At 42.7% G+C, this 27347-nt stretch overlaps 1 protein-coding gene across 1 annotated transcript in view; it reads left to right on the forward strand.

Annotated features, from left to right (window-relative positions):
* LOC141147855 (uromodulin-like) overlaps positions 1 to 27347 on the forward strand; it is a 124775-nt gene that overhangs the window by 77557 nt on the left and 19871 nt on the right. Inside the window, exons 9-13 of the mRNA XM_073635022.1 lie at positions 15358 to 15372; positions 18957 to 19781; positions 19955 to 20068; positions 24432 to 24634; positions 26189 to 26343. Coding sequence (XP_073491123.1) covers positions 15358 to 15372; positions 18957 to 19781; positions 19955 to 20068; positions 24432 to 24634; positions 26189 to 26343 — 1312 coding nt within the window. The remainder of the gene's footprint in view (positions 1 to 15357; positions 15373 to 18956; positions 19782 to 19954; positions 20069 to 24431; positions 24635 to 26188; positions 26344 to 27347) is intronic.

Genomic DNA, 27347 nt, shown 5'->3' on the forward strand with positions numbered 1-27347 from the left:
TGGCTGATGATTGGCCAAGCATGCACTATGACCCGCATGCTTGGCCAATCACAGCACCGTGTGTACAGAGAGCCGTAATTGGCCAAAGCCAGGGAGGCTTTGGCCAATTATTGCTCAGGGGGTTTAGTACACGCCCCACACTATATAAGGCCGCCTGCGTGGCGGCTTTGTGTAGTGTGTTGCAGCGGTGGAGAGAATTATACAGAGAGAGAGACAGTGTCATTTGATTTAAGTTAAATAGAGTAGGCAGGTCGAGTCAGTTAGCTGCACTTACAGTGTATTGTGTATATATATGCATCCCAGGTGTTGTATATATATATATATATATATATATATATATATATATATATATATATATATACACTGTATTCAGTTTAGCTAGATCCGTTCCTGTTATTCTCTTCCTAATATACTGACAGGCAGGCAGGTGTTTCTACAGTATTTCCAGTTAGTGTACTGTGTACCCTGCACAGTTGCACCTACAGTATAGCTACCTGAAGACAGGTGCTTGTGTGCTTCTTCTGGTCCTATTATTAGCACAGGCAGGCTCTTGAAGTATTTCCAGTTAGTGTACTGTGTAACCCTGCCCAGTTGCACCTACGGTATAGTAACCTGAAGCCAGGTGCTTGTGTGCTTCTTCTGATCCTATTAATAGCACAGGCAGGCTCTTGAAGTATTTCCAGTTAGTGTACTGTGTACCCTGCACAGTTGTACCTACAGTATAGCTACCTGAAGCCAAGTGCTTGTGTACTTGTTCTGATCCTATTAATAGCACAGGCAGGCTCTTGAAGTATTTCCAGTTAGTGTACTGTGTACCCTGCACAGTTGTACCTACAGTATAGCTACCTGAAGCCAGGTGCTTGTGTGCTTCTTCTGATTAGGGATGAGCCGAACACCTCCCGGTTCGGTTCGCACCAGAAGCTGCGAACGGACCGAAAGTTTGCACGAACGTTAGAACCCCATTGACGTCTATGGGACTCGAACGTCCGAAATCAAAAGTGCTCATTTTAAATGCTAATTTGCATGGTATTGTCCTAAAAAGGGTTTGGGGACCCGGGTCCTACCCCAGGGGACATGTATCAATGCAAAAAAAAGTTTTAAAAACGGCCGTTTTTTCGGGAGCAGTGATTTTAATGATGCTTAAAGTAAAAAAAAAAAAGTTAAATATTCCTTTAAATATCGTACCTGAGGGGTGTCTATAGTATGCCTGTAAAGTGACGCGTGTTTCCCGTGTTTAGAACAGTCCCTGCACCAAATGTCATTTTTAAAGGAAAAAATCTCATTTAAAACTGCTTGCGGGTTTAATGTAATGTTGGGTCCTGGCAATATGGATGAAAATCAGTGAGACAAACGGCATGGGTACCCCCCAGTCCATTACCAGGCCCTTTGGGTCTTGTATGGATACTAAGGGGAACTCCGCACCCAAATTAAAATAAGGAAAGGTGTGGGGCCACCAGGCCCTATATACTCTGAACAGCAGTATACAGGCTGTAGGTTTGTTGTTAAGTAGAATCTCTTTGTAATTTAGAATGAGTACATTTTTAACGTGTTTAGCTCCAGCCAAAAAATCTTTTTTAAGCTTTTTGGAAAACATAGGGAAGGGTTATCACCCCTGTGACATTTGTTTTGCTGTCTTTCCTCCTCTTCAGAAGATTTCACCTCACTTTTTGTCCCAATGGATTGGAAAGCATCAGTGGAAAGGAGAAATGTTTTTCCCATATTAACTCTTACAGGAGAGAATTTCCCTTCCTAGGGGTAGATTTATTCTCACTTCTTGTTGTCTCCTTCCGTTTGCAAGTAGGAGTCGTTTGTAAGTTAGTTGTTTGAAAGTAGGGTCCTGCCCTATATACTCAGCAGAAATTTGGGCCTTAGGTGTTGCTGTGGCCACAACACTGTAAGCCCTCACAGGGCTCTGCTGTGAAATATTAGATCAAGAATTGTAATTACATGCCCCTGTTGAACAGGAGCTGAAAAATTAGGCCTTAGGCACTGGTGCTGGTGCCACAACACTGCAACCCCTCACAGACACTCTAGTTGGAATGCAGGAACGAGCCCTGCTGCAAAGTATTGCATCAAAAATTGTAATTACACGCCCCTGTTAAACAAGGGCTGAAAAATTGGGCCTTAGGCACTGGTGCTGGTGCCACAACACTGCAACCCCTCACAGACACTCTAGTTGGAATGCAGGAACGAGCCCTGCTGCAAAGTATTACATCAAAAATCGTAATTACACGCCCCTGTTAAACAGGGGCTGAAAAATTGTGCCTTAGGCACTGGTGGTGGCACCCAGAACCAAAAATGTTCTTACAAGCTATCAGCGTGATGATTGAGGAGGAAGAGGATAATTACTCAGGGATAGTCACTCAGCATCAGCATAGGCAGTCTTTGAAGGGATCTGAGATTTCAAAAAAAATTATTCGGTTACATCAGCATCAGGTGTTTGGTAGCTGGTGGTGATCCAAGACTCATTCATTTTTATGAAGGTCAGTCGATCGACCGAGTCAGTGGACAGACGCACCCTGTGATCGGTTACCACGCCTCCAGCAGCACTGAATGTGCGTTCCGAAAGAACGCTGGATGCAGGACAGGCCAGTAGCTCAATTGCATACTGTGCAAGCTCTGGCCAGTGATCCATCCTCAAGACCCAGTAACCCAGAGGATTTTCGGTGGGAAAGGTGTCCAAGTCTGATCTTGCCCCTAGGTATTCCTGCACCATGTAAAACAGACGCTGGCGATGGTTGCTGGAACCGATCATACCTTGGGGCTGCGGACCAAAAAATTGTCTGAACGCATCGGTCAGACGGCCACCTTCTCCACCGCTCCTTCTTTGACTGACCGAAGCCTCAGCAACACGTTGTCCAGAAACAGGAGTTTGTAACCTCCCAGTCTCTGGGAACGCGTTGCACAGACCTTTCTGCAAGGCCTCCCGAAGATGTTTCATCCTCTGCTCCCTCTGCGATGGCAAGATAAGGTCCGCAACCTTACCCTTGTAACGTGGATCAAGGAGGGTTGATAAGCCAGTATTGGTCCTTCTCCTTGATACCACGAATACGAGGATCCTTACGCAGGCTTTGCAGGATCAGGGAGGCCATGCAGCGTAGGTTTGCTGAGGCATTTGGTCCGGAGTCCTCTGGGTCACTAAGGACGACATGGTCCGCAGCCACCTCCTCCCAGCCACGTACAAGTCCATGTGTTTCTTGGGACTGATCCCTTAAAGACTGCTGCTGATGCTGAGTGCCAGGCTCCACCTCCATACTGACACAATCTTCCTCCTCCTCCTCCTCCTCCTCTTCCTCCTCGTCCTCTTCCTGTGTGATCGGCGGGCACGCAGGAACACTGTCTGGATAAAGGGGGCCTTGAGAGCTAAGGAAGTCCTCCTCTTCCTGCCTCTGTTCTGCCTCAAGTGCCCTGTCCATTATTCCACGCAGCGTGTGCTCCAACAGGTAGACAAGGGGGACAGTGTCACTGATGCATGCACTGTCACTGCTCACCATCCTCGTGGCCTCCTCAAATGGTGACAGGACAGTGCATGCATCCCTGATCATAGCCCACTGGCGTGGGGAAAAAAAAACAAGCTCCCCTGACCCTGTCCTGGTGCCATAGTCGCACAGGTACTCATTGATGGCCCTCTGCTGCGTGTGCAGCCGCTGCAGCATGGCCAACGTTGAGTTCCACCTGGTGGGCATGTCACAGATTAGGCGGTTCTTGGGCAGGTTAAACTCCTTTTGGAGGTCCGTCAGCCGAGCACTGGCATTATATGACCGGCGGAAATGCACACAGACTTTCCTGGCCTGCCTCAGGACATCCTGTAAGCCCGGGTACCTGCCCAAGAACCACTGCACCACCAAGTTAAGGACGTGAGCTAAACAGGGCACATGGGTCATTTGTCCCTGTCAGAGGGCAGAGAGGAGGTTGGTGCCATTGTCGCAAACCACCATTCCTGCCTTAAGTTGGCGTGGCGTCAACCACCTCTGAACCTGCCCCTGCAGAGCTGACAGAACCTCTGTCCCAGTGTGGCTCCTGTCCCCCAAGCACACCAGCTCAAGCACCGCATGGCATCTTTTGGCCTGCGTACTTGCGTAGCCCCTTGAACGACTACGGAGCACCGCTGGTTCCGAGGAAGAGGCCATGGAGGAAGAAGAAGAGGAGGGGGTGGAGGAGAGAGGTGTGTCACAATCATTACCATTTTGGAGGCGTGGTGGCGGAACAACCTCCAACACTACTGCACCTTGTCCTGCATCCTTCCCAGCTGCCACCAGAGTCACCCAATGCACCATGAAACTTAGGTAACGTCCCTGTCCATGCCTGCTGGACCATGAGTCAGCGGTAATATGCACCTTACCGCTGACCGCCCTGTCCAGCGAGGCATGGACATTGCCTTCCACATGCTGGTAGAGAGCCGGAATCGCCTTCCGTGAGAAAAAGTGGCGTTTGGGTACCTGCCACTGAGGAACCGCACATTCCACAAACTCACGGAAGGGGGCAGAGTCTACCAACTGAAAAGGCAGCAGTTGAAGTGCTAGCAGTTTTGCCAAGCTAGCATTCAACCGTTGGGCATGTGGATGGCTGGGAGCAATCTTCTTTCGGCGGTGCAGCAGCTGGGGCAGGGAAATTTGCCTGGTACAATCTGACGTCGGTGTACTAAAATCAGATTGCCCACAAGTACGTGGCTGTGACACACCTAATTCTACACCTTCATTCCTCTCAGTGTAGGTCTCAGAGAGGACTGAAGGTCTAGTGGGGTTGGAAATCTCAGCTGATGAGGAGCAAGCAGAGGTCCTCTTTGTTCTTTGGTGTGGGTCTTTTAGATACACTTGCCAACGAACTGCATGGCAGGTCAACATATGTCTGGTCAAGCATGTGGTACCCAAGCGGGAGATGTTTTGGCCACGCGAGATACGCTTGAGACATATGTTGCAAATAGCAGCGGTGCGATCTGATGCACTCGTCTCAAAAAAGGCCCACACCAAAGAACTTTTTGAATAACACGCAGAGACTGCAGCGCCCTGCACATGTGGAGCTTTGGGGTGTGATGCAGTCAATGTGCTGCCCTTAGGCTGGCCCCTGGAGGGCATCCTGCCTCGTTGGTGATGTGCCGCCTCCTCCTCCTCCTCCTCCTCCTCTCTCCTATCAGGCACCCACGTTGAGTCAGTGACCTCATCATCCCCTCCCTCCTCATCACTGGAGCAAACCTGGCAGTATGCTGCAGCACGGGGAGCATGACTGCCAGATTGCTGTCCTTCTTGGGCACCCCCTCTGTCCGTGCTCGTGTTACTGCCTTCATCTAGCTCAGTATCATCATCAGAGCCTTCCAAACGCTGGGCATCCTCCTGGAGCATGTACCCAACACTGTGGTCAAACAGTTCGAGGGACTCCTCAGGAGGACATGGTGGGGCTAGGGAAGGAGTCACTGATGACATTGAGCCGAGGGAAGAGGCCGCTGCTTTGCCAGACAAAGTACCCTGGGCATGGGTGAGAGAGGATGAGGAGGATGAGGACGGCTTGGTCATCCACTCGACCAAGTCTTCCGCATGTTGCGGCTCAACATGGCCAGCTGTCGAAAAAAAGGCCAAGCGTGTCCCATGGCCACATGCTGATGAGGATGCACCGTCTCCACGACCAGCACTAGACACAGAGCCTGCTTGCCCTCTCTTATTGGCTTGTGACTGTCTGCCTCTCCTTCTTGGCCTTCCAGACATACTAATGGCCTGTAGCTGCACTAAGCTGGGATATATATATATATATATATATATATATATATATATATATATATATATGTACTGATACTGCAGCTAGCAAAATCAACTGCCTGCCTGTAGTATGAGAACACCACCAACCTTCTACAGGTAGCTTTAGCTGAACACTGTGAGGTGGACGCACCCCACTAACTTGTAGGTTTAGCAGAACACTGTGAGCAGGACGCACTGCACTAGCTGTAAATAGTCTAGCTGCCTGACTGTGGTACTAATAGGATCAAAAGAACACCAGCAATTTTCTTCAGGTAGCTGTATTTACTGTAACAAGACAAGCCTGCCTGTCAGTAAGAAGATAACAGAAACGGATCTAGCTGAACACTGTGAGCAGGACGCACCCCACTAGCTTGTAGGTTTAGCTGAACACTGTGAGGTGGACGCACCCCACTAACTTGTAGGTTTAGCTGAACACTGTGAGCAGGACGCACCCCACTAGCTTGTAGGTTTAGCTGAACACTGTGAGGTGGACGCACCCCACTAACTTGTAGGTTTAGCTGAACACTGTGAGCAGGACGCACTGCACTAACTGTAAATAGTCTAGCTGCCTGACTGTGGTACTAATAGGATCAAAAGAACACCAGTAATTTTCTTCAAAATACTGTAACAAGACAAGCCTGCCTGTCAGTAGGAATATAACAGGAACGGATCTAGCTGAACACTGTGAGCAGGACGCACTGCACTAAATGTAAATAGTCTAGAAGATAACAGGAACGGATCTAGCTAAACTGAATACAGTGTATATATATATATATATATGCAACACCTGGGATGCATATATATATACACAATACAATTTAAGTGCAGCTAACTGACTGACTGTCCTGCCTAATCTAGCTAACTCAAATGAAATGACACTGTCTCTCTCTCTCTCTAAGCACACCGGAACACACTGCACAGGGCCGCCGTGCAGGCGGCCTTATATAGTGTGGGGCGTGTACTAAATCCCCTGAGCCATAATTGGCCAAAGCCTCCTTGGCTTTGGCCAATTATGGCTCTCTGTTAAGGCGGCGCTGTGATTGGCCAAGCATGCGGGTCATAGTGCATTCTTGGCCAATCATCAGCAAGCAATGCACTGCGATGCCGCAGTGAATTATGGGCCGTGACGCGCCACACGAATTTGGCGCGAACGGCCCATTTCGTTCGCAATTCGGCGAACGATCGCACAGCCGATGTTCGAGTCGAACATGGGTTCGACTCGAACACGAAGCTCATCCCTACTTCTGATCATATTAATAGCACAGGCAGGCTCTTGAAGTATTTCTAGTTAGTGTACTGTGTATCCTGCACAGTTGTACCTACAGTATAGCTACCTGAAGCCAAGTGATTGTGTGCTTCTTCTGATCCTATTAATAGCACAGACAGGCTCTTGAAATATTTCCAGTTAGTGTACTGTGTAACCCTGCACAGTTGCACCTACAGTATAGCTACCTGAAGCCAGGTGCTTGTGTGCTCCTTCTAAACGTATTAATAGCACAGGCAGGCTCTTGAAGTATTTCCAGTTAGTGACTGTGTAACCCTGCACAGATGCACCTACAGTATAGCTACAGTACCTGAAGCCAGGTGCTTGTGTGCTTCTTCTGATCCTATTAAAAGCAAAGGCAGGCTCTTGAAGTATTTCCAGTTAGTGTACTGTGTACCCTGCACAGTTGCACCTACAGTATTGCTACCTGAAGCCAAGTGCTTGTGTGCTTCTTCTGATCCTATTGATAGCACAGGCAGGCTCTTGAAGTATTTCCAGTTAGTGTACTGTGTACCCTGCACAGTTGCACCTACAGTATAGCTACCTGAAGCCAGGTGCTTGTGTGCGTCTTCTAATCCTATTAATAGCACAGGCAGGCTCTTGAAGTATTTCAAGTCAGTGTACTGTGTACCCTGCACAGTTGCACCTACAGTATAGCTACCTGAAGCCAGGTGCTTGTGTGCTTATTCTGATCCTATTAGTAGCACAGGCAGGCTCTTGAAGTATTTCCAGTTAGTGTACTGTGTAACCCTGCACAGTTGCACCTACAGTATAGCTACCTGAAGCCAAGTGCTTGTGTGCTTATTCTGATCCTATTTATAGCACAGACAGGCTCTTGAAGTATTTCCAGTTAGTGTACTGTGTACCTGCACAGTTGCACCTACAGTATAGCTACCTGAAGACAGGTGCTTGACTGCTTGTGTGCTTCTTCTGATCCTATTAATAGCAAAGGCAGGCTCTTAAAGTATTTCCAGTTAGTGACTGTGTAACCCTGCACAGATGCACCTACAGTATAGCTACAGTACCTGAAGCCAGGTGCTTGTGTGCTTCTTCTGACCCTATTAATAGCACAGGCAGGCTCTTGAAGTATTTCCAGTTAGTGACTGTGTAACCCTGCACAGATGCACCTACAGTATAGCTACCTGAAGCCAGGTGCTTGTGTGCTTCTTCTGATCCAATTAAAAGTACAGGCAGGCTCTTGAAGTATGTCCAGTTAGTGTACTGTGTACCCTGCACAGATGCACCTACAGTATAGCTACCTGAAGCCAGGTGCTTGTGTGCTTCTTCTGATCCTATTGATAGCACAGGCAGGCTCCTGAAGTATTTCCAATTAGTGTACTGTGTACCCTGCACAGTTGCACCTATAGTATAGCTACCTGAAGCCAGGTGCTTGTGTGCTTCTTCTGATCCTATTAATAGCACAGGCAGGCTCTTGAAGTATTTCAAGTCAGTGTACTGTGTACCCTGCACAGTTGCACCTTCAGTATAGCTACCTGAAGCCAGGCGCTTGTGTGCTTCTTCTGATCCTATTAGTAGCACAGGCAGGCTCTTGAAGTATTTCCAGTTAGTGTACTGTGTAACCCTGCACAATTGCATCTACAGCATAGCAACTTGAAGCCAGGTGCTTGTGTGCTTCTTCTGATCCTATTAATAGCACAGGCAGGCTCTTGAAGTATTTCCGGTTAGTGTACTGTGTACCCTGGAAAGTTGTACCTACAGTATAGCTACCCGAAGTCAAGTGCTTGTGTGCTTCTTCTGATCCTATTAATAGCACAGGCAGGCTCTTGAAGTATTTCCAGTTAGTGTACTGTGTACCCTGTGCAGTTGCACCTACAGTATAGCTACCTGAAGACAAGTGCAGGTGTTCTCATACTAATAATTAGGGATGAGCCGAACACCCCCCTGTTCGGTTCGCACCAGAACATGCGAACAGGAAAAAAGTTTGTTCGAACATGCGAACACCGTTAAAGTCTATGGGACACGAACATGAATAATCAAAAGTGCTAATTTTAAAGGCTTATATGCAAGTTATTGTCATAAAAAGTGTTTGGGGACCTGGGTCCTGCCCCAGGGGACATGGATCAATGCAAAAAAAAGTTTTAAAAACGGCCGTTTTTTCAGGAGCAGTGATTTTAATAATGCTTCCCCTTTGGGAAATTCCCATGCCGTTTTTATCAATGAACTTCTATGTGTATTGTCGGCAATGCAATAGCCGCGGGTAGTTTTAAATGAGTTTTTTCCTTCAAAATGTCATTTTGCTGTCAGACTGTTCTAAACACAGGAAACATGCGCCCCTTTACAGGCACACTATAGACACCCCCCAGGTACGAAATTTAAAGGGATATTACACTTTTATTGATTGACTTTAAGCATTATTAAAATCACTGCTCCTGAAAAAACGGCCGTTTTTAAAACTTTTTTTTGCATTGATCCATGTCCCCTGGGGCAGGACCCAGGTCCCCAAACACTTTTTATGACAATAACTTGCATATTAGCCTTTAAAATTAGCACTTTTGATTTCTCCCATAGACTTTTAAAGGGTGTTCCGCGGCATTCGAATTTGCCGCGAACACCCCAAATTGTTCGCTGTTCGGTGAATTTGCGAACAGCCAATGTTCGAGTCGAACATGAGTTCGACTCGAACTTGAAGCTCATCCCTACTAATAATACTACAGGCAGGCAGTTGATTCTGCTAGCTGCAGTATAATCGGTGTGTATATACACATTCCAGTATTGTGCAGCTACATCTCACTGCAGGCCAATAGTATGTCTGGAAAGTGAACAAAGAGAGGCAGACAGTCACAAGCCAATAAAAGAGGGCAAGCGGGCTCTGTGTCTAGAGGGAACAATGCTGGTCATGGACACGGTGCATCCTCAGTAGCACATGGCCGTGGGACACGCTTGGCCTTTCTTTCGGCAGCTGGCCGTGTTGAGCCGCAACATGCGGAAGACTTGGTCGAGTGGATGACCAAGCCATCCTCATCCTCCTCATCCTCTCTCACCCAGGCTCAGGGTACTTTGTCTGGCAAAGCAGCTGCCAATGCGGCCTCTTCCCTCTGCTCAATGGCATCATTTACTCTTTCCCTAGCCCCACCATGTCCTCCTGAGGAGTCCCCCAAACTTTTTGACCACAGTGTTGGGTACATTCTCCAGGAGGATGCCCAGCATTTTGAAGGCTCTGATGATGGTACTCAGCTAGAGGAAGGCAGTAACATGAGCCCAGACAGAGGGGGTGCCCAAGAAGGACAACAATCTGGCAGTCATATTCCCCCTGCTGCACCATACTGCCAGGTTTTCTCCAGTTGATGAGGAGGGAGGGGATGATGAGGTCACTGACTCCACGTGGGTGCCTGATAGGAGAGAAGAGGAGGAGGAGGAGGCACATCACCAATGAGGCAGGATGCTCTCCAGGAGCCAGCTTAAAGGCAGCACACTGACTACATAACACCGCAGAGCTCTGCATGTGCATTATTCCAAAAATTCTTTGGTGTGGGCCTTTTTTGAGACAAATGCATCAGATCGCACCGCTGCTATTTGCAACATATGTCTCAAGCGTATCTCACATGGCCAAAACATCTCCCGCTTTGGCACCACATGCTTGACCAGACATATGTTGACCTGCCATGCAGTTCGTTGGCAAGCGTTCCTAAAAGACCCACACCAAAGAACAAAGAGGACCTCTCCTTGCTCCTTATCAGCTGGGATCTCCAACCCCATTATACCTTCAGTTCTCTCTGAGACCTGCACTGAGAGGAATGAAGGTATAGAATTAGGTGTGTCACAGCCAAGTACTTGGGCAATCTGCTATCGGTACACCGATGTCAGATTGTCTCAGGCAAATTTCCCTGCCCCAGCTGCTGCACCGCAGAAAGAAGTTTGCTCCCAGCCATCCACATGCCCAGCGGTTGAATGCTAGCTTGGCAAAATTGCTAGCACTTCAACTGCTACCTTTTCAGTTGGTAGACTCTGCCCCCTTCCGTGAGTTTGTGGAATGTGCGGTTCCTCAGTGGCAGGTTCCCAAACGCCACTTTTTCTCACGGAAGGCGATTCCGGCTCTCTACCAGCATGTGGAATGCAATGTCTTGGCCTCGCTGGACAGGGCGGTCAGCGGTAAGGTGCATATTACCACTGACTCATGGTCCAGCAGGCGTGGACAGGGAAGTTACCTAAGTTTTGGGGCGCATTGGGTGACTCTGCTGGAAGCTGGGAAGGATGCAGGACAAGGTGCAGTAGTGTTGGAGGTTGTTCCACCACCACGCTTCCAAAATACTACTACTGGTGATTCTGACACACCTCTCTCCTCCACCCCCTCCTCTTCTTCTTCCTCCATGGCCTCTTCCAGTGATTTGTCCTTGGAACCAGCAGTGCTCCGTAGGCGTTCAAGGGGCTACGCAAGTACACAGGCCAAAAGATGCCATTCGGTGCTTGAGATGGTGTGCTTGGGGGACAGGAGATACACTGGGGCAGAGATTCTGTCAGCTCTGCAGGGGCTGGTTCAGAGGTGGTTGACGCCACACCAGCTTAAGCCAGGAATGGTGGTTTATGACAATGGCACCAACCTCCTCTCCGTCCTTCGACAGGGACAACTACCCTGTTTGGCTCACGTCCTTAACTTGGTGGTGCAGCAGTTCTTGGGCAGGTACCCAGGCTTACAGGATGTCCTGAGGCAGGCCAGGAAAGTCTGTGTGCATTTCCACCAGTCATATAATGCCAGTGCTTGGCTGGCTGACCTCCAAGAGGAATTTAACCTGCCCAAGAACCGCCTAATCTGTGACATGCCCACCAGGTGGAACTCAACGTTGGCCATGCTGCAGCGGCTGCACAGCAGAGGGCCATCAATGAGTACCTGTGTGACTATGGCACCAGGACAGGGTCAGGGGAGCTTGTTTTTATTTCTCCACACCAATGGGCCATGATCAGGGATGAATGCACTGTCCTGTCACCATTTGAGGAGGCCACAAGGATGGTAAGCAGTGACAGTGCATGCATTAGTGACACTGCCTCCCTTGTCCACCTGTTGGAGCACACGCTGTGTGGAATAATGGACAGGGCACTTGAGGCAGAACAGAGGCAGGAAGAGGAGGACTTCCTTAGCTCTCAAGGCCCCCTTTATCCAGACAGTGTTCCTGCGTGCCCACCGATCACACAGGAAGAGGACGAGGAGGAGGAGGATTGTGTCAGCATGGAGGTGGAGCCTGGCACTCAGCATCAGCAGCAGTCTTTAAGGGATCATTTACAGTCCCAAGAAACCCATGGACTTGTACGTGGCTGGGAGGAGGTGGCTGCGGATCATGTCGTCCTTAGTGACCCAGAGGACTCCGGACCGAATGCCTCAGCAAACCTACGCTGCATGGCCTCCCTGATCCTGCAAAGCCTGCGGAAGGATCCTCGTATTCGTGGTATCAAGGAGAGGGATCAATACTGGCTGCCAACCCTCCTTGATCCACTTACAAGGGTAAAGTTGTGGAACTTATCTTGCTATCGCAGAGGGAGCAGAGGATGAAACATCTTCTGGGGGCCTTGCAGAAAGGTCTGTGCAACGCGTTCCCAGAGACTGGGAAGTTACAAACTCCTGTTCCTGGACAACAAGTTGCTGAGGCTTCGGTCAGTCAAAGAAGGAGCGGTGGAGAAGGTGGCCGTCTGATGGATGCGTTCAGACAATTTTTTAGTCCGCAGCCCCAAGGTATGATCGGTTCCAGCAACCATCGCCAGCATCTGTTTTACATGGTGCAGGAATACCTAGGGGCAAGATCTGACTTGGACACCTTTCCCACCGAAAATCCTTTGGGTTACTGGATCTTGAGGATGGATCACTGGCCAGAGCTTGCACAGTATGCAATTGAGCTACTGTCCTGTCCTACATCCAGCGTTCTTTCGGAACGCACATTTAGTGCTGCTGGAGTCTTTGTAACTGATCACAGGGTGCGCCTGTCCACCAACTCGGTCGATCAACTGACCTTCATAAAAATGAATCAGTCTTGGGTCACTACCAGATACCAAGCACCTGATGCTGATGTAACCGAATAATTTTTTTTTGAAATGTCAGATTCCTTCAAGACTCCCTATGCTGATGCTGAGTGATTATCCTGTTATGATGAGTGACAATCCTCTTCCTCCTCAATGATCATGCTGATAGCTTGTAAGAATATTTTTGGTTCTGGGCGCTGCCACCAGTGGCTGAGGCCCAATTTTTCTGCCCCTTTTTAACAGGGGCGTGTAATTACAATTTTTTATGCAATATTTTGCAGGAGGGCTCATTCCTGCGCTCCAACTAGAGTATCTGTGAGGGGTTGCAGTGTTGTGGCACCAGTGCCTAAGGCCCAATTTTTCTTCCCCTGTTCAACAGGGACATGTAATTACAATTCTTAAACTAATATTTCACAGCAGGGCCTGTTCCAGCGCCAACCAAGAGTAACTGTGAGGACTTACAGTGTTGTGGCACCAGCACCACCACCACCATCACCAAATGCCCAATTTTTCTGACCCTGTTAAACAGGGGCATGTAATTACAATTCTTGATCTAATATTTCACAGCAGGGCCCTGTGAGGGCTTACAGTTTTGTGGCAACACCAACACCTAAGGCCCCAATTTCTGTAGAGTATATAGGGCAGGCCCCTACTTTCAAACATCCAACTTACAAATGACTCCTACTTGCAAACAGAAGGAGACAACAGGAAGTGAGATGAAATCTACCGCTAGGAAGGGAAATTCTCTCCTGTAAGAGTTAATATGGGAAAAACATTTCTCCTTTCCACTAATGCTTTATCACCAATCCTTGTTTCACTAAAACCCCCAAATTTTCAAAAAACATTTGTCATTGGGACAGAAAGTGAGGTGAAATCTTCTGAAGAGAAGCACAGACAGCAAAACAAATTTCATTGGGTTGATAACCCTTCCCTATGTTTTCAAAAAAGCTTAAAATTGATTTTTTTTGGCTGGAGCTAAACACTTTAAAAATGTACCAGTTCAAAATTACAAACAGGTTATACTTAACAACAAACCTATGTACAGTCCATATCTTGTTTGCACCACCTGTATACTGCTGTTCAGAGTATATAGGGCCTGGGGGCCCCACGCCTTTCCTTTTTTTAATTTAGGTGCGGGGTTCCCCTTAATAACCATACAAGACCCAAAGGGCCTGGTAATGGACTGGGGGGGTACCCATGCCGTTTGTCTCACTGATTTTCATCCATATTACCGGGACCCGACATTACAATAAAGCCGTAAGCAATTTTAAATGACTTTTATTCCTTTAAAAATGTCAATTTGTGCAGAGACTGTTCGAAGCATGGGAAACACGCGCCAATTTACAAGCATATTATAGACACCCACCAGGTACGATATTTAAAGGAATATTTCACTTGTTTTCACTTTAAGCATCATTAAAATCACTTCTCCTGAAAAAACGGCCATTTTTAAAACTTTTTTTGCATTGATACATGTCCCCTGGGGCAGGACCCGGGTCCCCAAACACTTTTTAGGACAATAACATGCAAATTAGCCTTTAAAATTAGCACTTTTGATTTTGAACGTTCGAGTCCCATCGACTTCAATGGGGTTCGAACGTTCGTGCAAAGTTTTGTTCCGTTTGCAAGTTCTGGTGCGAACCGAACCGGAGGTGTTCGGCTCATCCCTAGTGAGGAGATATTGAGGGTGGGGCCAAGCTGAACTCTGTGTATCAAAGGACACACAAAGCACGGCCTGAGAGAGAGTCTGCATGAGTGACTATTGGGGCACTCGGCAGAGGGAAGAGCCAGCAGCACTTGCAGGGGACCTGAGAAGAGGTGAACTGGGGCAACTATGAGCAAAACCATTACACGGAGCAGGTAAGTATGACATATTTGTTATTTTTTTAAAATTAGGTTTACAATCAACAAGATAGATAAAACAAGAAGGCTCTGAGTCAAGGGATATCTAATGATTTCTCCTGTGGGTGTGATGTCAGCTCTTCTAGACTGCAGGCTTCACATTTTAATTTACCTCAACAGCCTCATTAATGAGGCCCCCTGACACCACCAAAGCCCCATAGAACCTGCTATGGCTATAGTTTTTTTTACTGCTGTAATGTTCAAAGTCCTCAAATTACATTCTAATTCTAATTTATCTATGTATTACTTTCTATCACTAAATATATGTTTTTAAAGCACGGACCTCAATTCTGTATGAATGCAATGCTAATGATGCATAGTACAGCATCATGTAGAGTGGAATGTGAGCAATGTATTGTTGGCAGAGTGTAAATAAGAACTTTATAACTATTGTTGTCACAAAATGTCACTTTATCTGGAATGATGATTTGCTAATTGCAAGAGATGCATGCCAAGGAACACAATCTAATGTTCTTTTTTTTACATTTTTTGTAGGGTTGGACAAACCAGGTAAGCTCACCATATGATAGTCTTGTTTCTTTATATGTAAATATTACAGTTCTATTATCTTCCTGTTATGTGTAGAGATCACCAGTCTATAGATGATATTCAATATGGTCACCACCCCCCGAGATTCACAGAACAAAACTTCTGCTCTTACTTTAGTTTGTTTTCTACAAATGACATCAATCTTGGTAATACTTTTTCAGCTTTGGCCATTTCCTGTTCACCCCGACTGTGAAATTTATTAGGGGACATTTTTTAAGCAAATTAGTGATAAATATAAATACAAATCAGGCATTGTATCAGTTAGCAAAGTCTGTGCAACAGTTTGTTTATGCATTTGTGACCCCTGCATTATAGTGCAAAAGATGAATTAATTTTGTAGGTCATTAGATCTAGTTTACTGCTGGAGATGAGACAGATTTGTGGTCAATGGTCGGGTTTATTCTGTCACAGAACTATCTATTATTATTTTTTTACTTAAGTTAGTCTTTATTTCATTTTGTAAAAGTAACAGTGATTAATGTAGAGATGAGAGCTATTACATACAAAATTGAAAGGCACAAAAGTGCAAGAACACATCAGGTTCAATAATGTGAGTGTTATGCTTGTGATATGAAATCATACATTGATGTATAAGACAGCAAATCCAACTTTAAATTATTACAGTTTTATCAAAGTTTTGGAGCACTACATCAGAATGTTAAATTCCAAATAGAAGGTTTTACACCAAAGCAAGCAATGATCTTGATGAGTTTTGGAGGACTCAGCCCACCCCCTTCATTAGGGCTGAGGAAAATGGGTTTTGGAGAACACAAACACACGACCTGGAATTGGGATCAGGATAATTGTGCACTCAAAGTCTTGATTTTCCTTCAGAACTTTCAGCAGCTGATGAATGCAACAAGGAGATCGGGATATTTGGTACACAATTATTCTTATCCTATTTCAAGCTTGAGTCTTCTGAAAACCAATCCCTTAAAGAGGCAGTAAATTCTCTTTGAGAAAGTCCAAAAACGTGCCTCCTTGATGGTTGAAATCATAATGTAAGGGTATGCATGTCATACTAGTACATTATAAGTGATTTACCTACAAACAGAGCCCTACAGTGCTGGGCTGTCATGACTCTTTCTGGGTTCGAAATCTTCGAACATCTGAATGGCCAGGCTTCAGTGACATCACGCGTCACTTCACCACAACATGCAGAGAGTGCCACAATTGCAGTCAGAGCTGCACATGCGTGGCTCAGATTGCATTACTGCTGACAGGGAAGGGAGACATTTATGACAGAAGAGCCTTCTATGGCCTCTTCTGTTATAACAACCTTGCCTGTCAGCTGATTTTGGAATGTGTTAGTTTACTACCCCTTTAAGTCCTGATGATGGGGTTGAGATGAGGTCCTCAAAACATATTGGCTGTTGAGTTCATTACATCTTTTGGATTTTAACATTTTAGCATTTAACATATTTAAAGGCAAAGTTGATGCAGGGAATATCTGATTGTCTCTTGGGGGATCAGGAAGGATTTTTTTCCCCCTGCTGGAACAAATTGGATCATTCTTTGCTGTTTTTTTTTTTTGCCTTCATCTGCATCAACAGTGGGTGAAGGATTGTTGTAATGTACAATTGCATAAAATGGGAGTTTTTTTGTTTATTTTCTCCCCTGCGATTGGTTGAACTGGATGGGCTTTTTTCAACCAGACTAACTATGTACACTGTATGTAATTCCGGTGTGGTGCTCCAAATCTTTCATCCAACCATTATACCGATAGCCCAAGTATTCCCACAGAGGTTTCTCTGTGTTTGGAAGCAGACTACACATTACCCAGATGCCTCATTGGAAAAATTGTAGTAGAATACTGTAACAATACCAGTCATAGGTACAGAATGGAATTCACCTAGGGACCCAGAGCAATTCAATCCACCATCCCCATTGGAGATAATTGACATCAAGGAAGGAATTTATAAGATAACTATCAAATCTGAAACTCAATTTTTTGCACAAAACATTTTCAATAGAAAAAAGGAAATAGACAGAAAGTGGTTAGGAACTATACGTTCCACTACATATAAATTCTTATTGTCTACAGAAAACTTGTCCCTGAGTCATTTGTTATATTGTGGACACTCAGCTCCAACCCAAGTAACTCAAGGCTTCCAGATGTTCTCAAATTTACAACTTTTATCTTTCCCCATGGCTAATAATTGTTTGAAGGTTTAATGCATTTGAACCAATCCATCAGCTTCAGGCGGATTCAGCACAAGGTTCTGTTTCCAATGTCTAATGACAGTCAGCCTTGCAGCCAAGAGAGAGACCACAGTATGAAAGCATGGGAGAAAGTCATCTATTCCTAAGTTTAACCCCCCCTAAACACCTAAGGGTAAAACAAATGTTAATGCCTAGACACAGTTTTGCAACTTTGACATATGTTAGTAAAACTGTACATGTCAAAACAACTCTTTTGTGCATCCAGGTGGATTATACTGCATTTTTTTTCAGGGCAAATTGGGCTTTCTTTTGGTAGTAAATGGTAATGGATATCACCTGATTTGTTATTATCAAAGAAAAACTAGCCCAAAATAGTAAAAAAATAATAAGTTAGCTGTATATTTTTTGTTACTACAATTACCTACCACCAAAGAACAACCCCAAAATAAATTCTCTTTCTCGCAGTGATCGCAGTGATACCTCATATGTGTATGCTATTTATTGTTTGTACCCGTAGTACAGCCCAAAAACAATAGTGTGCATTTTGCTTTTTTTATCCTACCTAAAACACACTGACACTGATACTAATTTAAAAAATGTTTTTTTTTTTAAATCTTGTCCAAAATATACTAACTCTGACCTTTGACCCTGACCTTGACCTTTGGCTTTGACCATGACCCAGACCCTAACCCTGGCACTGACCTAGATCAAACCTTGTTCAGGGACGGGCTTTACAGTGAATAATCACTGTGATAGCCAATCAGGGGCTATCGCAGTAATCTGGTGACTCAGAACTGGGGTTTTCTTGGGTTCCGATTGTTAGTATGGGACCCATAGGGTTTAAGTGAGACCCCAGTTTTTGTGCTGGGAGTTCACCATGTGGCGCGCTCCCAGCACAAAGACAGATGCACAGATATGCGGCCCCACGAAAAAAAAAACAGTCCAGTGAGGGCGCATAGGTTCAGATAATTAATGGAGGTTTGGATGAAGTCATGGTCCTTGTTATTTCTGACATAATTTGAAATATTATTCACCAGAAGCTTTTGAGGTTCCTGCATGACTATACAGTGTACATCAGATCTGCCTCAACGCTCCTGTTTTTGGTTTTCCTGGCTTTGGTACAGAATTGATAAATGTCCTCCATTGTTCCTGTGAGGATTGTTGTAGGTACAGGAGTTATATTTGTGAATGGGTCCCAAAACATTGAGGGACCTGACCCCTTTTGTTACTACACTGATCCCATGACCCCCATTCTGACCCTATGTCCACCTATTATTCTTCTTATCTGGTGCTGTGATACCTAATATACTAAGGAAAATACTAAGGATATTCTAAGGAAAATACTAAGGATACACTAAGTAAAACACTCTTTCTCTTTTTAGATACTTGTTCAGATTCTGACTGCCATCCAAATGCCACTTGTTCAGAATTTGGAGGATACGGGGAGTGCACATGTAAAGAGGGATTTGCTGGAGATGGATCATCTTGTAATGATATTTATGAATGTCAGGACTTTTACACCAACAATTGTAATTATTATGGTAATGGTTACTGTGTGAACACTATCGGATCTTACACCTGTAATTGTTACTCTGGATATGACTATAAAGAAGATTTTGGCTGTGTTGATATTGATGAGTGTGCGGACAGCTCTCTCAATGACTGTGATCCAGTAGCTATATGTACAAATCATTATGGATCTTACACCTGTACTTGTCCCCAAGGATATTATGGAGATGGATACCACTGTGAGATCAATGAATGCCTACAAGGAACACCGTGTGGCTCTAATGAAGAATGTGTGAAGTACATTGGATCATATTCCTGTATTGACCCTTGCTCCAGCAACACCATACTTAATGACCCCTGGCGCAGTACTTCTAATACATATGGTTACTGGGATTACTGGTATTATTGGTATCATTGTGACAATGGTCTATCTGGCTGGTATCGGTTTAAAGGAGAATATGACCAGAAAATCCCTGAGCACTGCATACCACAATACAGCTGTGGGACTGCTATCCCCATTTGGATGAACGGCTCCCACCCTACAGTCAGTGACGGCATTGTGAATCGTACAGCTTGTTCCAACTGGTATGACGGATGCTGTACATATCCTTATAATATTTCTGTGAAAATGTGTCCGGGAGGTTTTTATGTATATAAGCTACAGAGACCACCAAGCTGCAACTTTGCCTATTGTACAGGTAAGTATTTACACAAAGCATAATTCAGTATGTTGTCTTCATTTATAAAACAATATATATATATATATATATATATATATATATATATATATATATATATATATACAGTATAAAGTATTTATTTCTTATGTGCTTCAGGTTATTAAACATTCTCTGTGTTCCTTCTCTATTAGAATCTAATTATAGCTGCTCAGGGGTGGACTGCGCTCCGGATGAGGAATGCAGAATTGTGGGCGGAGTTTCTGGCTGTTACTGTAAATCTGGAATACAACTAGGAAATCTAGAAGGTACTGTAGGTTATAAACATGAGGATTTCTATTTGAAGGAAATTATGAAAGAAGTTCTTATAACTTTTCTACGAGGTTTACCTATAAAGGATTTACTATGAAATCAGCTCAGTAAATAGACATGTGCACTGACAAAAAAAAAATTGTTTGTTTTCGTTTTTGTTTTTTTGCTTTTTTTCGGAAATTCAGAAATTCGAACATTTCCAAAATTCAGAAATTCGAAAATTTGGAAATCGGAAAATTCGGATTTTCAAATTTTCGAAATTTCTGAATTTCAAATTTTCTGATTTACGAATTTCCGAATTTCCACATTTCTAAATTTCCGAATTTCCACATTTCCAAATTTCAAAATTTTTCAAATTGCCGCATTTTTTGGATTTTTGGAAAATAGCTTTCTATTGGTGGTATTTAATCACCACTGGGTTTTTTTAATGTTTTGCTAAATAAATGAAAAAAGATTGCAGGCTTTCTTTTTCAAAACTTTCTATTTTCTTTTTTTCTGTTATAAAATTTTACAAATAAATAATCTTTCTTCATAATTTAGGTCAAAATGTATTCTGCTACATTGCTTTGGTAAAAAGTAATTCAAATCAGTGTAGTCCACAAACTATGCTGTATATCTACAAATCAATCAATCCTGATTGACTGATGGCCTATCTCATTTCGTGAGGCCATAAAATGTCAGGACAGTACAAATATCCCTCAAATGACCCCTTTTTGGAAAGTAGACAGCCCAATGTATTTAGTAAAAGCCATGGTGAGTTTCTTGAAATTTTAATTTTTTGTCACATTTTTTTGGAAATTAAAGTCATTTTTTTTTACATATGTCAACAATGCAGTACAGCACCATCATATAACTGATGTGGCGGTGATAAGGGGCACTGACTGGTGACAGTATGGAAAAAAATAAATAAATAAATAACTCATTTTTAATACATATACTGTATATATAATTTAATAATATTTGTTTTCATTTTTTTCTTTTTTATTACTGTTTTATAATTTTGTTTTGTACATACTGTGACCAGAGCAATACAGTGTTAGGTGATCAAGATTTTTTTTTATATAAACAGTATGATCACTTATAACAGTGAATATCACTGATAAAAACAACAATTTTTACTGAATGAAATCCATTCAATCTGTGTGTATTGTTGTAATTAGCTGTAATTGGCCACAGCTAATCACATGGTACAGAAGGACTGTGACCTGTCTGTACAATTTGATCACTGTGACCAATCACAGCTAGCAACACAATAGTACACAATGAATGGCATTAATGAAATCCATCCATTGTGTACAAATGTCATGTGATCGGCTGTATAAAACAAGATAGGTTGTGCTAGGTTAAAAAATGGCAAAGTACAAAACCTGCTAGCACATATATACTGGAATAACAACATAAGAAACAACAAGAATTACGGACTTAAAAAAATATAATAAATCAGATTATCAGTCCAATTTACATAATCATAGTTGGTCCATATAAGAACTCTGAATAGTGGTGATTATTAAGACATAAGAGGAAAGGAGTATCCAAAGAGGAGCCATCCCCATCACCCGTTCACACTGCCTCTTACCTCTCAATGTGGACTCCCACCAAGGAAGGTCAATCAAGCCTGTTTAAATTAATCCTGGGATGGTGTCACTGGATTGTGTCCCCGGCTTCTCCTTACGTCATCCATGATGAAACGCATGGGGAGGAGTTGTGACGTGTGACGTCATTGCATACGCGGGGGCCATATTGTTGGTTGGAAAAAATCGGTTTCTCTGTATTGATGCCTGTATAGATTTTTACCAAATTGGAAAAGATACTGTGGGCAGTGGAGGAATATCTTATTAAGGAGAAGCTAGGGACACAATCCAGTGACACCATCCCAGGATTACTTTTGAACAGGATTGATTGACCTTCCTCGGTGAGCGTCCAGATGGAGGGGTAAGAGGCAGTGTGAAAAGGTGATGATGACAGCTTCTGTTTGGATACACCTTTGCTCTTTTATCTTAATAATCACCACTATTTAGCATTCTTATATGGACCAACTATGATTATGTCAATTGGATTGATAATCTGATTTTTTATATTTTTTAAGCGCTGCACCTTGTCTGTAATTCATCAGATCTGCTGTGATTGGTCACAACAATCACATGGTACTGGCAGCGGCCCGGAACAGTGATCTGTCATTGGCTGTTCTGTTTGAAGCGTCTTCTGGGTAGGATGTCATATGACGTCCAATCAGAATGAGAGAGCTCCCACCTAACCATCATTTGTCTACAAGCTGGGTGGGAAGAAGTTAAGGAACCAGACGGTCTGGAGTAAAAAAAAAATAGCTGGAAAAAGACCCACCAGTTTTCTTTAGAAAATATGAATAGGATAGGGAGCTGATTTTTCTTCCTATGCCCTGAAGTATTGGATGTAGCCGGTCCCCCTGAAGCACATTGGTTTATTGTTTTTTTTAAGTTAACCTCCTTAGCGGTAATCACGAGTGTGGCTCAGGGTGGATTTTAAGTACCAAAAGCGGTAACCCCGAGCCACACTCGGGGATCGCATAGCAGGATTCAGGCAAAGTTACTTACCTTGTCCCCAGGATACTGCGATGTCTCCACGCTCTGTCTGTGAGCCGTGTCTCCGCTAGATCTATTACTGTGCCGAGCTCCGTTCCCTGCCAGCGTTGCGACGCAAGGGGACTCAGAACAGCGTCGAATTCAAAAAGTAAAAAACACAATACACATACAGTACACTGTAATCTTACAGATTACATTACTGTATCAAATAATTTCACATCCCTTTTGTCCCTAGTGGTTTATCAAATGCCCTGCATGCAGTTTTATATTATATATAATGTTCTTTCTGCCTGGAAACTGGAGATTGTCCATAGCAACCAAAAAGCGTCCCTTTACATCAAAAGCGGTTTTAGACCAGCTAGAAAACAGCGATAATAAATTAGAATTACTTGCAGAATTGAGCAATAGTGAATTGTGGGGAAATCCATCATCAAACACTGAAAGTAATGACAGCGACAATTCTGCAACTGAGCAAATTTCAGTGTTTTTGATTTGATTAGATTATTGAATAATTTGTATTATTATTTTATTATTTGTTATAATTATTTATAGTTATTTATTATATTATTATTTATTTTTTCATGTTTCAAAATTTATCATACCCGGGATGTCTACTAGACTCTTGTTTGGACAGATTTAAGTGAGTTGTTTCTAAGAATTACAGGCCTACAATATAAAAAAAGGCCAAATTTCCATGTGAAACATTGTACTGCTTTGAAAATCTGAAAAAATCATACCGCCAGGGAGGTTAAACTATTTTTATTCAAGTTTCTATGGTGTGGGGTTCTCTTTCACCCTTTGGTTCATAGATTTCTTCCAAGGGGTCTCCGCAGACCATTCCTATTTTAAGAAAAGCCTATTTGGAGTCATTGCATTCCTTTAAACACAAACTTTTTTCCCAATAGCCCCATTTGGAACCCATTACAGATCCAGTGCCTTGCATCCAAGCCCTTTCTAAATATTTGAAGACCACAGACAAAATTACTAGCTGGAGCTCTTCGTACTCTGCTGGAGATAATTAAAAAAAGTTAAAATAATTGTATTATTATTTATCTTTAGTGTAAAAAAATGCAGTAGCTCATTTTTTTTTACAAACAGGTTATCATTCAGCTTTGACAATATGGCCGTTTGATAAGTGGAATAAAAGTGTACTAGTCTGGTATCTTTGAGGAGGTGATTATACACACTTTTTAGTTTTGACAAATAATAAAAAAAATACTGTTAAAATAAACATGTTTTGACTTATATGAAGACCATCTACTTTCTTCGCATCAGTTTCTGTGCCTTCAGAATGCAGGTGCAATGCCTGGATCCTGCAGACAATCTCAGTATACTGTCTGCATATACATTGTACAGGGAGGCAGTTACTGAATGACAGGAAGGATCAATGAATTACCTGGAGCACTCACCAGCCCCATGGTAGTTCATTGAGAACTATAAGCCATCAGCTGCAATGGATGACAGTAGTTGTAGTTCTTCCATTCACATAAATATGTAAATGAATGGTGCGGTTGGGTGGGCGGAGCCCTTGCACAGCTGCGCTTTTTTAAAATAGTGACAGCAAGTGCAGGAAGAAGATCCCCAGCTTGCTGTTACAGGGAGGCAGAAGATCAAGGAGAGGTCACAGGAGTGGGAACCTGTTACATGTCCCCAAAGGTGAACTTATCCCCTAACCAATCCTTTGTGTTTGAAACAGATGAGTCAGTTTTATGACAAAGTACATCTTCTATTATATTATATTATAGATTTTATATCATATTGACATCATATATCAATATTATCCTTCTTACTACTTGTGTAGATGACCTTAAACCACAAGTCACCTGTGGCCTGGAGAATATAGAAGTGCGATTCAGCAAATGTCTCGTGGAGAAGTGGGGATATAACACCTCATCCATCCATCTGAGAGACTATTCCTGCCAAGGAATCATTGAAAGAAGTGATAAAAGTTACATCACTTTCATCACACGGCCAGCAGATGGCAGTTGTGGGGGATCCAGTTGGGTACGTAGATGTCCATTACCATGTTATCTGTTGATGTTGAATTCATAAAATGTTTGCATTGCCATTGTCCCCATTTGTTTTAGCCCAGGCTTGAGACTTCTCTTCACAATTAAACGGGCATGTTTAAAAACAAATGCCCAGTCTTGCACTGGGTGTGAATGAAAACATGTTCATCACTGTATCCTTATATTATCTTCTCTAAGATTATTCACTGAGTTGTGCTCAATATCCAGCTAATTCATGGAGAAGTCAGTTCATAAAAATGTTTTATGAATGGACTCTGAGAAGGTGATATGAGGACATGGAATTACTATTTTGCTATTCACACTAAGTACATCAATGGGCATGCTACTTTTATGTTACTTTTTTTATCACTTTATGATTATGTAAGTGATGTCATTAACTCATTTTAACACAGCTGATATGCAATCATACATTAACCTGTCTGTATTTTAATAAGAAATAATAAGGACTGAATTTAATAAACATAAAGGACGTACCTGATATGTTTCAAATATACAACAGATTTCCTGAAGTAATCAGATAGTAGAAAACCACTAAGGGGGTAATTAGATAAAACAAGTAAACCCCGGAATAGTCACCTACCCATCATCCTTTCTTCCCATTCTCTGTCCAATTCAAAGGCTACATTCTGATGAATACTAATGTGAAATTAAAATCCTCATTTGATAAATGTATATTTGTGATGAGAAGGTTTGATGCTGAGTATGTCCTAGCAGGCTTGCCAGTTTCTCACTAAGAATCCATAAAATGATTTGTAAATCACAAATGTTTAGAACAGATCGGGGTCAGCAGATGTAACAATATAACTGAGCTCTGAATTTCCCCTTAAAGAACAGGAAACCCAAATGGCTGTAAAGGTGACTCAGTCCAGGAGGTGAATGATCTCTATGGTGGAGGATACAAAAGGGACAAGCAGAGAGTGATCAGTAAACCAATCATTGGTCACTTTATTGATAAGCTAACACATATTGCTGCCTTTCTTTGACTAAAATGGCAGCTCACACCGAGCGGGAGGCTGCAGAAGAAATTAGCTGGATACATGACTACATGACTATATTATATAATAAGTCCTATTTCCTAAGAGAAAAAAAATAAAAACATTTTTGTATTATATTGTTCTTTTTTCTTTCTCAAATATTTTGTATTGAAAATATGTAATTTACAAGCCTCAAACAGAAAGGGGTAGATTTACAAAGCCTGTATCTAACCCGCTACCAATGTTTCCTTTTACTGCATTAATATTATGTCTTTGTACCTAATATCATGTGGTTTTAATCGCATTAACATATATGTAAATAGGTAACTATTACCAAATTATTAATTTATAGCGGAAGCATTTATGAGTAATTTAGATTTACCTGTGAATATAATCAATTGATCTGTATAGAAGATCTACAATGAAATATAGAAAAAGAAAATAAAAAAACAATGAAAGAAAACAGAAATAAAAGAAAATAAAGAAAACATCCTTTACATTAGTAATACAATTGTAATTGTTCTTTAATGTTTGCTATAAATGTTATTTTACAGAATAATGGAAGTGTTATCAGATATACAAATACTGTATACCTAGCATCATATTCTGACGGAGTGATTATAAGAGATGAGATCCCCATTGACTTTCATTGTGATTATCCATCAGACATGGAGATCAACCTTCTAACCGCTATCAGCTCCTACGTAGTGTGAGTCGCTTTTCCTTTGTACCTTTCCTAGATACAGGTGTAGTGCTGAATGAGATGAGATTGCATGCAGATGTTGTAACCAACCAACTGGTGTCCAGTCCCGTAGAAATGTATTTCCTATGTTTATATAACACCAACATACTCCAGAGTGATGTATACAACAGGCTCCACTTTATACATCAGGATTACAGTCAACCTACCAGTCACACAGACAGATATATAATGAATCTAGGCATGATGAGACAAAATTTGAATCAATATGTTATTGAACACCAAAAATCAGCTGAGGGGATCTGGTCCTCTCATATTAGTACATACAAACTCCATTTGGTCAGTGTCTCTGGTTTATCACCACCAAACTGCCTTAGGCTGGGAGGCTGCAGATGTAGAATGAGCAGCAAATTAGTGCCGATATAAAGTATAAGAAGAGACAGCTGTATATGGTCCTTTGTGTAACCCGGGCGGTAGGCTGTTCTACTCATAACCCCAGACCCTTTCCTAGATCTGGCATGCAAAAATACACAAATAATTGCAGCAGAAAGAGCCCCTTGTGTAAAACTTTACCTTGTACTGTGCATATATCAATACTGTGTGAATATTCACTTTAATAATCCAATCATGTTCAGAAAAAACAAAAAAGGAACTTGATTTTCACATGATTGAATAATTGAAGTGAATATTCACACAATTTATTGTGTGAGAATTCTGAACTCATTTATTAAATCAGTCTCGATATCTTCCTAACATGTGAATGAATTATATTTAGATAGATGATTTAGTCAATCTAAGGTAAGTATATTAAATACCAATACTATTATCAGATACCAAAAAAAACCTCTTGTGAATGAATTATGAAAAACACATATAGGTGAACAGTGAAAAACACAAATGAATATAAATTTAGTGATCTTGCTCCAAAATGATCAAATACATCATAACTCAAAAAATATTTCCATAAGTAACTAATAAATAATAAACAAATAAAGATAGTGAAAGTGAATTGT

This window comes from Aquarana catesbeiana, linkage group LG06 (genome assembly GCF_042186555.1).
Source record: "Aquarana catesbeiana isolate 2022-GZ linkage group LG06, ASM4218655v1, whole genome shotgun sequence".
NCBI lineage: Eukaryota > Metazoa > Chordata > Amphibia > Anura > Ranidae > Aquarana > Aquarana catesbeiana.